Genomic DNA, 12,318 nt, shown 5'->3' with positions numbered 1-12,318 from the left:
GAGAGAGAGAGAGAGAGAGAGAGAGAGAGAGAGAGAGAGAGAGAGAGAGAGAGAGAGAGAGAGAGAAGATGACAAGACAAGACAAGATAAGACATGACATACAAGAAAAGGCTTAGGTCAGGACCTTGGAGAACATACAAAATTAGGGGAGGTTAAATGAGGTTAAATGGGTGATGAACCAGTAAATGGTACTGAAAAGATGCAGTCACACATAGAGGAGGTTAATCAATAATATAAATCCAAAGGAAAAATGGTGTCCACAAGAGAGGGTAGTCATTAGTCTCAACTGTAGTAGATAGATCAAGAGGCATTAGGAAAAAAAAAAGACTGTCAGATTTGACAGTTAAAGATAATTACAAACTTTGTAGAGAGAAATTTGGCTTCAGTGATGAGGTCAGACAACAATTTGCAGAGCTAAAGAGTGAAAAGAACTTGAGGCATTAAATGTAGGAGACTTTTCAAGAAGTTAAATTGAGAAAAGGAGTTGAGATACAGGACAAAAGCTCCAGTGAATGGAAGGGTCTAAGGAAGGGTTTTTTTTGTTTGTTTTTTTTGTTTTTTAAGGATGGGGTAGACTTTGAGGCAATAGGGAAAGAAAGCAATTCATAAGAATCCTGAGCTGGTGTGAAGTGGATTTCTACCTAAGAACATTGAGTGAAACAAGTCAAAATGGAATCTTAGAAATCAGGTAATTGTGGATTTATAAGAAAATAGTTAAATCTCACCTTTCATCACATTTTACCTCAATTACATTATCAGTTCCAATGCCAAGTACTGCTGATATTTTCTTTATGGAATAATGACTCTTGAGAAAAAAAAAAGATTTGTCAATATATGAGGTAGCAAAATTTAGTCGGTGGAGAGACACAGACAGGAAGATATTTATACTTTTGTTTCTTTTTAGTATAAGGATGGTGTCTTTTACTTCTCTGGTGCTCTGTATACTGCCCCGCACTGCTAGCAAACATTGTTGAGAGGAGAGAAATGGATAGAATAGAGTCAGAGAGAGAAAAGTGTAATGTTTAGTTATTACAGTGATTAGGCAAAAATGCCTTGATGCCATGTCTGACTCTTTGTGATCTCATTTGTGATTTTCTTGGCAAAGATTCAGGAGCTGTTTGCTATTTCCTTTTCCAACTCATTTTTCAGATAAGGAAACTGAGGCAGACAGGGCCAAGAGGTGTACCCAGGATCACACAGTTAGTAAATATCCGAGGTTGGATCTGGACATATAAAGACCTATCTTCCTGAATCCGGGACCAGCACTCTGTCCACTGCACCATCTAACTTCCCAATAGTAGTTGTAGTTCTCTTTTAATTGTCAGCCCAGGCTTTATTAGGCTGACATGGTGTTTCCCATAGTTTGAAGAAACTTTCTTTTGTCATGCCATAAAGAGAAAGAATACATTTAAAAATTTTCCTGTAGTGTGATTAAATGGAAATGGATGTATAGTGAATCTGAGTAATAGTATTCTCATTTATTGGATATTTTTATATTGTACCTTTGGAGATAAATTACATTTACATGGAAGGAAAATATAGAATATTAATCATTTGAGGCAAATATGTGAAGAAATATTTTTGCATTCAAAATGTGTGAATAAAGTATAATGGTAAAATATCTGTTTAAAATAAAAAATCGTAGCATAAGTAGAAGCTCTCCAGATTCATGGATTGCCAATTATTCTACATATTGGGATTCCCAAAGGAAATACACTTTATTTAAGTTGAATTTTAACATTTTCAATAGAAGGGCACCTGATTTTAAATGTTGTAAAAGTAGAGGAAAGGGACAAAAACCAAACTAATTAGATTTCATTTATTTAAAAAAGAATGAAAGGAAAAACACAAAGAGTGACAGTAATGTTGTCTACTCAACTCAGGAAATTAAGACAAAACTACATATCACTGGTTATTTTAAATATTTATTATATTAATTATATCACATCAATCATGTTGGACAGGTAGGTGGTGCAGTAGATGGGGCACTGGGCCAGGAGTAAGCAAGACTTATTTTCCTGACTTCAAAGCAGTCCTCAAATTCTTATTAGCTATGTGACCCTGGGCAAGTCACTTAACCCTCTTTGCCTCACTTTCCTTATCTGTAAAATGAGGTAGCGAAGGAAAGGGCAAACAAACTGAAATGACTGAACAACAAAATTGATAATTCCAGATTATATCATAAGTCAAATGATATCATATGTATTTGCAGACACATATAAACACTTTCCCAAAAGTTGGAGGTCTTTTTATGCTTTTTAAAAACTGCAATAGGTTATTTGAAACAAATTATCTTTTTACTGACTAGTTCTTCAATCTACATTTTTCTATCTAACTAAAAACTCTGTCCTGAAATCAGATATTCACTATTATTGACCCCACAGTTGTTTATGTCATTTTAAAAAGAGACAGAATTCACTTGTTTTAAATATAGTGCCAGGACTTTTTTTTAACTTTTAGATAAAGGGAATACTCAGCTTTAGATCCATTTTCTTGCATTTTTCAAACTTGTTGAAATGGATATTCTTCATACTGAATTATTTGTATTGACTATCTTTGCATCTCCACATCATAAGAAACTTTGACTCCCACACACACGGACTTTATGGTACAACCTCATTAACCTTGTCCTAGAGAAAAATGTGAATCTGTCTACTACAAGAAATATCATTCCTGTCTTTCACGGTCTGAGCCATGTTTCTTGTTAATTTTAAGTTATATAGTTTATGAGTGCTTGTCCATTTAAAAATTTACTTACATGTTCAGAAACAAATAATACAATATGTGGAAGTACAGCCATGCCTTTGGTTTTAACCTCTGGAAATTTCTTGTAACGAGCTACCAATATGCTATAGAGATTTGATATGCTCCCACCTATGGGAGAAAGACAAAAATGTCACTATTAAAACAATTTTAAAAAAATAGAATGGAGGAAGGTAATAACGGTGAACTAAAAAGCTCTTTTGACTGAAACTAGTCATGCATTGTAATTAATATTCTTTTGAAAATATTCTTATAAATAGTATTAAAAAGGAAGGCCTACTAGCATAAGATACATTTTTAAAAAAACTCTTCTTTCTAGGGAAAAAGCAAAAATAAAATAGAAAAGGTCTGTAGAAGAAAAGTAAAAATTATTACAATGCTTTCTATTTCATGGAATAATTGAATTCATTGAAGAAAATTTTAGAGTCCATCTTTTTAAACCAGTGCCTGAATAAGAATTGCCTCCATGAAATATCTGACATTGAAGTATCACAACATGAAAAGATCATGATAGCCTTTGGAAAATAACAAAATGCCAAAAATGTATCCTGGTAGCCTATTAGAACTAGAAAGATTCTTAGCAATCATTTATTACCTCTCATTTTGCAACACTAAAACCTAGGCAATTCAAGTGATATTTGGATGCTACATATTAAGGCTAAAATAGAAGAGGTATGCGGACCCACGATTCATGAGTTCCACTCAAGCGTGTAAGCCATGATATCTTCTGAAACAGACACTCTGAGTCTATAAGTGATCAAATATACCAGTCTAACAACTCTGATAAAAATAGGAAATGAAGCTAATTTGTTATAAGTTTTAAGTTGACTCATACTGATTTCTAATGGTCATTTCTTCCTAACATGCCCATAAGCCATAAGTGTAATAATCAACTCTAGCATGTTTCAGGAGATTAATGAAAATTAATCTGTAATTCTCAAAATCTTTTCTTTTGTCTTTTTTTTTGGACAGTGAAGTCATCTGCCTATCTCCAGTTTCCCAGCTGGTCTCCACAATATCTGAGATGACCATCAAAAATTCAAAAATTTCTTCTACCAAAGTTTATAGGATTATAAATAGTATCATAGATCTAGAGTTAGTATTGTGGAATGTAAATCATCCAAATTTAGAGACTTGATTATATTTAGAAAAGCTAAGTATTTACCTTATTCTTTTTGAAAGTAGTTTTTAACTTTACTTTATGTTTTCCCAATACCTAAACTTTCCCATACATCTTTCCCTTTCTCTGCTCCTGGAGAGGCATTCTTTATTGCAATTATTTATTTTTCAAATAAGAAGGGAAAAAATAACAAAATTAAAAATATATGGCAATCAATACATCTTAATTAGACTTTTCTTATTTTCCATTATTAAGAAAAGAGAGAAAGGTGGGAAGAGAAAACAATCAAGTGAAACGTATTGAAATTTGACAAACATCATAAAAAATAAAAGAAAGAGATGCCTAAATTTCACTCTTAAAATAAAAATTAAGACATTCTTTTTTTATATCCCATTATAGATGATTTAGTCTGGCTCTTGAAAACTGTTTACCAGGAGAAAATATTCCATCAGCTTCTGTTTCTCCCCAGCCAATTATTTCATGCATTTTCTTCAGGAGTATCATTTCCATGACAATAAACACAGGGGATATTTCATATGTAAACCTGTATATAATATAAATTGAGTTGCTGTTTGCATTAAACTCTATACATTCATGTAATAAACATTATCTGTAGTAAACACTAATTTTTACATAGCACTTAAACATTTGTGAAGAACATTAATTAACTTATAACAACTTGTGAAGTTGCTTCTATTATTATCTCTATTTTTCAGGTAAAGAAACTGAGGCTGAAAGAAGTAAAGTATGACTTTCCTAGGGTCAGACATCTAATTAGCATCTGAGAGAATTTGAACATGGGTCTTCCTGACTCCATGCCAATATTATTAGCATAATACCACAATGCTCACTTTAGGTGTACAGGATTATACAATGACATGTTTTATAGAATTTTTTTAAAGTAACATCATATGGTCTCTTGCTTGTCTTTTTTTTTAAACGCTTATCAACCATCTTAGAATCAATACTGTCTCAATCCACTGAGCCACCTAGCTGCTCCCTCTTGCCTGTCTTTAAAAAGACTAAGTAGCTTCTTTAAATGTAAGAATAGAAATCTTATCACTACTGCATCATCCTATAATCTTATTTCTTCTCTTTTTTTCACTATCTGCATAAGCAAAATTGCTGATTTTAAGAATAGTAATTCTCTAAAATAGCACATATGCTTCATAAACCAGATTGATGAGTATAATTACAGCATTAGCCCTGGCAGATTTCTTGTGTCTCAATCTTAAAATGCATTGTGCTTTCTTAAAAGAGACTTCAAAACATAAAATCAACAGAAGAAGATTAACAAAAAAATAGCTTGTTTATAGAATAGTTTACAGTTTATAAAGTATTTTAATCATCCCATTTGCACCTCCTGGCAAATATATGAAGCAAGTTCTAATAAGCATTACTGCACTCTCCTTTTATAAATAAGGACCACAAAAAATGAAATAGTTTTAGTGATTTACCAAGTGTCACACAAGGAAGAGCAGAAAGAAAATTCAAAACCAAGTCACTTAATGCTAAGTTCAGTGTCATTTCCAAAACACTACTGCCCTTTGTTATGATGATAACAGATAATTTGGAGAAGCAGATAAATGTGTCTCAGCCAGTAAACCTTCAAGTCACAGACACTGACTGACAGGCTTCAGTGAGAAAGGAGGGGCCTGTTAGACACTCCTGGATCTCAAACCCCTCCCCCCTAAGTAGTTGATGCTTCAGTTGGAAAATGGAGACTGACTAAGATTCTTCTGGTAAGTTTCTGTTATGGCTGAATCCCAATGATGTTCCCTTTCTTTAATTTATATTCCTCACAAGTCTGATAGAGGAATAAGTAGAAGTTAGCTATCTAACTGTTGAGGACTGAGATAAATGATCTTCTTAAAACTGGCAGCTGACAGGATTCAAACTAGATGACCAGACTTGAGTTGTGAGTATTCCCCAAAATAATTTCCAGGCACAGACTCTGAAGGTAAAGCTTATATTGAGAAGTAAAAAGGAAAACTAGAGGAGTTAATGAAGGTATTTGGATAAGGAAAGGTGACCCTGATCTATTAGGTTGAAGCTGCCCTTCCCCCGCACAGGAGGGGATGAAGGCACCTAACTGAACCGGCTCTCTTGTTAGATAATTTATACATCTAATTCACTAAATCACTAAATAATTATTATATTCATACTGATAAGGATTAATTCTAACAAACAGGCTAACCCCTGAGTAAAAATCACACTGGCTTATGCCACAATGGCCACTCAGGTAAACCCCTAAGTCAGGAGCCATAAGCAATGAGTTTGCTCACCAAAACCCCCACAAAGCAACTGCCAACTCTTCTCAACTGCCCCCTCACCCAAAAGTTCTCCAGGGGGGTCCCCCAGAATTCTGGGTGAGGCTGTCCCTGTATCTTTGCAGGGATTCCATGCATCCATCTCTACATAACACCTTCAAGGAAAAGTTATGCCAAAAGTCATGAGTCTAGTTGATTTTCAATCATATTTTTTAAATTTATAATAGCTTTAGTCCCCCTTGTTGTCAGCTACCTACTCGTGGAATGTCCACTAGAACATAATCTTTCTAAAGGTATTAATAATATTCAAAAGTTAAAAAGAAATATATTTATTTTTTACTGTGGGAAAGATTTTTTAAATGAATGTCTAACTTATTTATTTCAATTTGATTTTTTAAATTCATTTCTAGGAGTTACTTTTTGATTGCTAGCTCTATATTCCTGAACTTTGACAGAGCATATTACTTTCATTTTTGTCTCTCTCATCACCTCCTATTTCTTAATTGCCAAAGGCACTGTGAAAAAAATTACCAATTACTTCAAAACAACTTGACAGAACAGCCTGTGAATCTGGAGATCATTTTTTTGATGATCAAAAGTTTTGTTTTGGGCAAAGATGAATTCAGCATAAAAAATAGCACTTTAGTTTTGCAAAGCTTTTTATTTACATAAGCTACCTTATTTGGGTCTTATAATAAGCCTAAGAAATAAATGCTATTATTATCCCCATTTTATAATGAGAACACTAAAGCTGAGAGTTTTAGTGACTTATTCAAAGTCAGTAAGTGTTTGAAGCAGAAATTGAACTCACTATTCCTAACTTTAAGTACAGAACTCTATCAACTACACGAACTGTCTCTAATATCCTTCTTCCTCTCATTATATCAGCAGACAAGGAAGCAGAAATTCTGCATTTTTAATAAAGATTATTTCAGGCAGCTAGGCAGTACAGTAGATAGAATGCTAGTCCTAGAGTCAGAAAGACTTATATTCCTTAGTTCAAATCTGGCCTCAGACACTAACTAGCTGTGTAACCTTGTTTGCCTCATTTTCCTCATCTATAAATGAGCTGGAGAAGGAACTGGCAAATCATTCCCGTATCTTTGCCAAGGAAACCCAAAATGAGGTAAAGAAGACTGATATGACTAAAATGACTCAACAACAACAAAATAGCACACTTGAGAAAGCAATTGTCTTTATCACTAGATATATAAAGATCAAGCACTAGCTGAAGTTTTTGGCAGAGGAAACAAGAAAATAGATTTATGAGAAAATCTTTTTTCATTTCAATTATGGAGGATAACCATTGATCATAATAGGCTTGCTAGAGTAATGGACACCAAACTGAAAAGCATCCCCTTACAATATAATAGGGGATCCCATTATGTTCCTCATAAGAGCCAACATTAAGACAAAAATAGGAGAGAGAAGATAAGAAGAAAGAAGAAAAAAGAGACCTAGAGAGTGGTCTCAGTGACCCCAAATCTATCCCTAAAGGTGCCTTTCTTCACTCAGATGCACTGAAGGGATGCTCATCAGTTGGAGAATGACTCTACAAGTGGTGTTTGATCATAATGGAATACTGTTGTGCTATAAAAAATGATCAAAGATAAACAGGATTCAGAATTTTTTTCAGTTTTCAGAAAAAATTAAAGGCATATGATGTGGTGTAAAGTGAACAATACCAGGGGATGAGCAAAAGAAAAAGAGATCATTGTAAAAAGTAATAGTAATATTGTATGATGATCAACTACTGAATTACTTGGCTATTCTCAGCAACAAAATAAGACAGTTCCAAAAGACCTATGATTAAAAAAATGCTATCCTTCTCCAGAGGAAAAACCAATGGTGTCTGAATATAGAAAAAGCATACTTTTTCAACTTTATTTTTCCCAAGTTTCTTGTCTCTTTTTTTTTAATAGCATGCCTAATATGAAAATATACTTTGTCTGACTGTATGTGTAAAATCTATAGCAAATTGTTTGCCTTCTCAATGTCCAGGGTCAGGAAGGGAGAAAGGACCTACTAAGAGTCAACTCTGTGCTAAGCACTTCACAAATGCTATTATCCCCATTATACAGGTGAGAAAAGAGGTAAATAGAGCTTTAGTGACTTGCCCAAGCTCATATACGTAGCAAATGTTTGAAGCCAAATGTGGACGCAGGTCTTCCTAGATCAAGGCTCTATCTGTTGTGCAACCTGAATAATGAAACAACCTGTACCATTTCAGGTTTCCTTCTCTGCAACATTTTGTCTTTGAAATCTGCCTACCACAATGAGAATTTAAGTGACTTACACAAGTTCACATATATAATATATGTCAAAGAGAAGACGAAAGCAGGTCTTTGTGATTTTAAGGTCAATTCTCCATCTATTACATCTGACTGCCTCTCCTAGAAATGACTTCTCCTACTGACAGTGACTTCAGAAAAATCCATTAGTTGTTCCTCTTTCTTAATTATTTCAGATATAAGTCACAGAGTTGGACTTACTATATTCCTGGATTTTTTTTAGCAATATATCTCTCTGTTTGATATTCATTACATTTCTTCTTTGGTGCTATGTTATGTGTTATGCTAATGTGATATAGCATACTCACTCCCACCATGTACCTCTCCATTGTCTTTTGCCCAACATTTAATATCAACTTTTTGGAGATTGTTGTTTTGTATGACTTGAAGCCATATACCATCTCCAAGGGAACATTTATGTTAATAAGATTGCTCTTTATTTCAAGAAGAAGTAAAAATTCCTTTTTAAAACTTACAATTTCCCAAATGTATTCTTCTTACTTTATTCCTTCTATTCAGTCCTACATCCATATTATCTTCCATGTTCAGTGTCCATCTTATATGCACATATAGATGAACCTGCCTTGCAGGTTGCTTAAGGAACTATTCATCATTGCTTGGATTTTTTTTTAATTCACAAAGCTTCATTTATTTATCTTTTTTCCCTTTTCCCCTTTTTTCCCTTTCCCATTTCCCTTAATTCACATAGGAAATTAGCCTGAACTTTCTGGAGCATCACAGTGATGATGACTCCTAGAGCCAAAGGAATATGTCATCATTGTTGAGTCTATAAAATTACAAAATTATAAGGGATTCACATTTTTGCTATGTTCCTATATATTCATTTAGTCGATCAGTCACTCAGCAACTCTTCATTCATTTGACAAGCATATGTTGACTGCCTTCCTTTTGGACACTATAATATGCATTGTCTAGTGATAGGAGATTAGATGACTTACTACTTTGCACTGGGGTTATTTCTGCACTAGAGTTCAATGTAAACTATACTGGAGATATGCTTTGTGTTCAGGGAGAATCTGGTGAGAGTAGCTCAGTAACTTCACATGAATAACATAGGTATCACAAGATGGATTGTACAAATTGCCAAGAACAGAGATTAGGATACTAATGGGGCTCATAGTGAGAACTTCCAGGCTATTGGGTTGTTCTAATGATGCCACATCAAAAAGGAGAGAGACTTTTTTCCAGAGCTTCCACATTTCAAGTATCCTAACTATGATTCATAATATTTTTAACAATACCAGGGGATGAGGCTATCAGGATTTGTGGTTACTTTGGGCACAGTACAATGTTTCATCAAAGTGAATGATTTTCCTTGACGATTTAATTACTAAAGCATCTGTGATCAGGGGAAATGTACTTACATGTTAGTATTTGCAGTAGCTGTCAACCACTCCCCAGCTACCCCAATTATATCAAGCCCACTAGAGAGCTGGTTAAAAAAGCGAGGATGTCCTATGGGAAAAACAACAGAACAGAGGAGTCACACATCTTATTAGGAGTCAAGGCTTAAAAACCTGGTCAGTCAGCCCAAAGCATTTTTAAAACACTAACCATACGCTAGGGATAACAAAGAAAGGCAAAGAAAACTTAAGGAGCTTGCATTCTAATGAGGAAGACAACATGTTAAAATTAGACACATACAAGATGTATATAGAGCAGATGGAAGGTAATCTGGAAGAGAAAGGCACAGCAGCCTGGTGGGGTGGAATGGGGATGGGAAATGCCTCCTGTAGATGCTAGGATTTGATTTCCATCTTGAATGAAGCCTGGGAAACTAGGCGGATGATATGAGAATGAAGGCAGTCCATGTATTGAGTAATAGTCAGTGCAAAGACAGAGAGATAAAGATGAGAATATTATTTCAGATCAGGGGTTGTTAACCTTTGTCTTAATCTAATGAATTTTTTTTGGTTTTGTGTTTTGTTTAGTATTTTGATTGCACTCCAAAATAATTAAAGTTTATTTTATGCATTCAAAAATATTATTTGGAGAAAGAGTTCATTGATTTCACCAATTTCCATAGGGACTACAACAAAAACAAAAACAAAAAATTAAGAATCCCTGGGTTCAATGAGTAGCAAATAAGTCTGTATATCTAGATCACAAAATATGGAGGGGAAGCATGTGTGAAGCAACTGGAAAAGTAGCAAGGGGTCAGGATATGAACCACTTTGAAGACTATCTTAATTACAAATATCCAGAAAGCATAATAAGCCACAGGAGAAAGTCAGAGAGAGCTCAATTAAAAGGGACCAGAATAGGGAGCAGAAAAGGTGAGTCTGGAAGTCATCTTGGAAACCAAATAAGAATCGGAGTGTTAGAGACAAGGAGGTATTCAGGAACTCAATAATATTTGTTAAGCACAAACAATGAACAAAGAAAGCACTAGAGATACTGAGAGCAAGGCAAAGAAAAATAAGTTGATATTCCTCTGCTTCAAGTCTCAAGCCGGTCTATCAACTAGCATTTATTAAGCACTTACTATGAACCAAGCATTGTGCTAAGCATTTGGTATATCAAGAAAAGTGAACAATTACCCTTGTTCTCAGGGAGCTGATCATTTAATTGGGAAGAAACTTGCAAATAATTATATATATATATATATATATATATATATATAATTATTTGCAAGTGTATATATATTTGCAAGTATATATATATAATATGTGTGTGTATGAGATAATCAACAGAAGGAATGTGTCTGGAGTCATGAGATGGAGTAACTTGTATAAGGAACATCAAGGAAGGTGGTCATTGAACGTCAGAGTAAGAGTACAACCTAAAGCTTATCTAAGGGGTAAGAAGACTGGAAAGGCAGAAAAGGTTCATATTATGAAAAGCTTCAAAAAACCAACTATAGGGTTTTATATTTGATCCTAAAGGCAATAAAAGCCAATGAAATTTATTGAATTGGGGTGAGGAGGAGGAGCAAGAAGAAAAGACGGAGCAATTGACCTGGAAATTTTTCATTTCCATAAGACAAGAAAATAAGAATGCCAAAAGATAATATTTTAAGTTAACAGTGGGAAAAGAACCGCTTTTTCTATCAGCTTCCACAAACCTACACATAGGCTTCTACTACATGATTCACTTAATGATTTCTTTCTTCCTCCAATTTCTGATCCCTTAAATTGCCCAAGCTTTTCTCCCTCCAAGAAGCAGAGGAACTAAACCTACCATGTGCAGAGGAGGGGTAGGTGACAGAATGAGGTGTCTTCCTCTATCTAAATGATACCCTAGGTTTGAGAAACTCAAGGTAGCAGAAACTCATTCCAGAACAATTATTCCATTCTCTCCCATACCTGTCAAAAGGAGATTCATACCACCTAGTAAACTAATGAAAGGACCTTGATCAAAGATTAGAAGTACAGGGTTGAAGGAAAGAGGACCACTATCTAATTACTGCTATTCCTATCATGGAGAAGTTACTTGTTGTAAGGAACAAAGCTGGTAAAGAATAAGATTCCCCAACAAAGAAAGAATTAATAACAGAGAGTTAGTGAACAAGACAAATTTCTCAGAGAGAGAGTTATGCCTCCATGGATAACATCCTACCTCAGAAGATGAGAAATGAAAAACATGAGAAAAAACTAACATCTAGAAAAGTGGGGAAGATATAGATCTAGAGAGGTGAATACATTGCAGATTGGAAAAAATAAATATGAGGACAGAAAATAAATTGGGACTGAACTATTTGGAAGACACAAAGAGTTTAATCATGAGGCAATGCTTATATCCTCATTACCCTTTTCACTGAACTCATATTTCTAAGTTTTAAGTATAGGGGAGGGGAAAAGGAATGAAGGGAAAGGTGTAAAAGATATAACAGAAATTAGAAGGGACTTGTTAG

The 12,318-nt window shown here is 34.4% G+C and overlaps 1 protein-coding gene across 1 annotated transcript in view; it reads right to left on the bottom strand.

Annotated features, from left to right (window-relative positions):
• LOC123252966 (glutamate decarboxylase 1-like) overlaps positions 1-12,318 on the bottom strand; it is a 47,063-nt gene that overhangs the window by 21,299 nt on the left and 13,446 nt on the right. Inside the window, exons 3-6 of the mRNA XM_044682218.1 lie at positions 9,830-9,920; positions 4,315-4,427; positions 2,759-2,874; positions 726-805 (exon numbers count right to left, since the gene is read on the bottom strand). Coding sequence (XP_044538153.1) covers positions 726-805; positions 2,759-2,874; positions 4,315-4,427; positions 9,830-9,920 — 400 coding nt within the window. The remainder of the gene's footprint in view (positions 1-725; positions 806-2,758; positions 2,875-4,314; positions 4,428-9,829; positions 9,921-12,318) is intronic.

The sequence above is a fragment of the Gracilinanus agilis genome, chromosome 1 (assembly GCF_016433145.1).
Source record: "Gracilinanus agilis isolate LMUSP501 chromosome 1, AgileGrace, whole genome shotgun sequence".
Taxonomy (NCBI): domain Eukaryota; kingdom Metazoa; phylum Chordata; class Mammalia; order Didelphimorphia; family Didelphidae; genus Gracilinanus; species Gracilinanus agilis.
The sequence above is the reverse complement of the archived record's forward strand: the minus strand, read 5'-3'. Positions and strand labels throughout refer to the sequence as shown.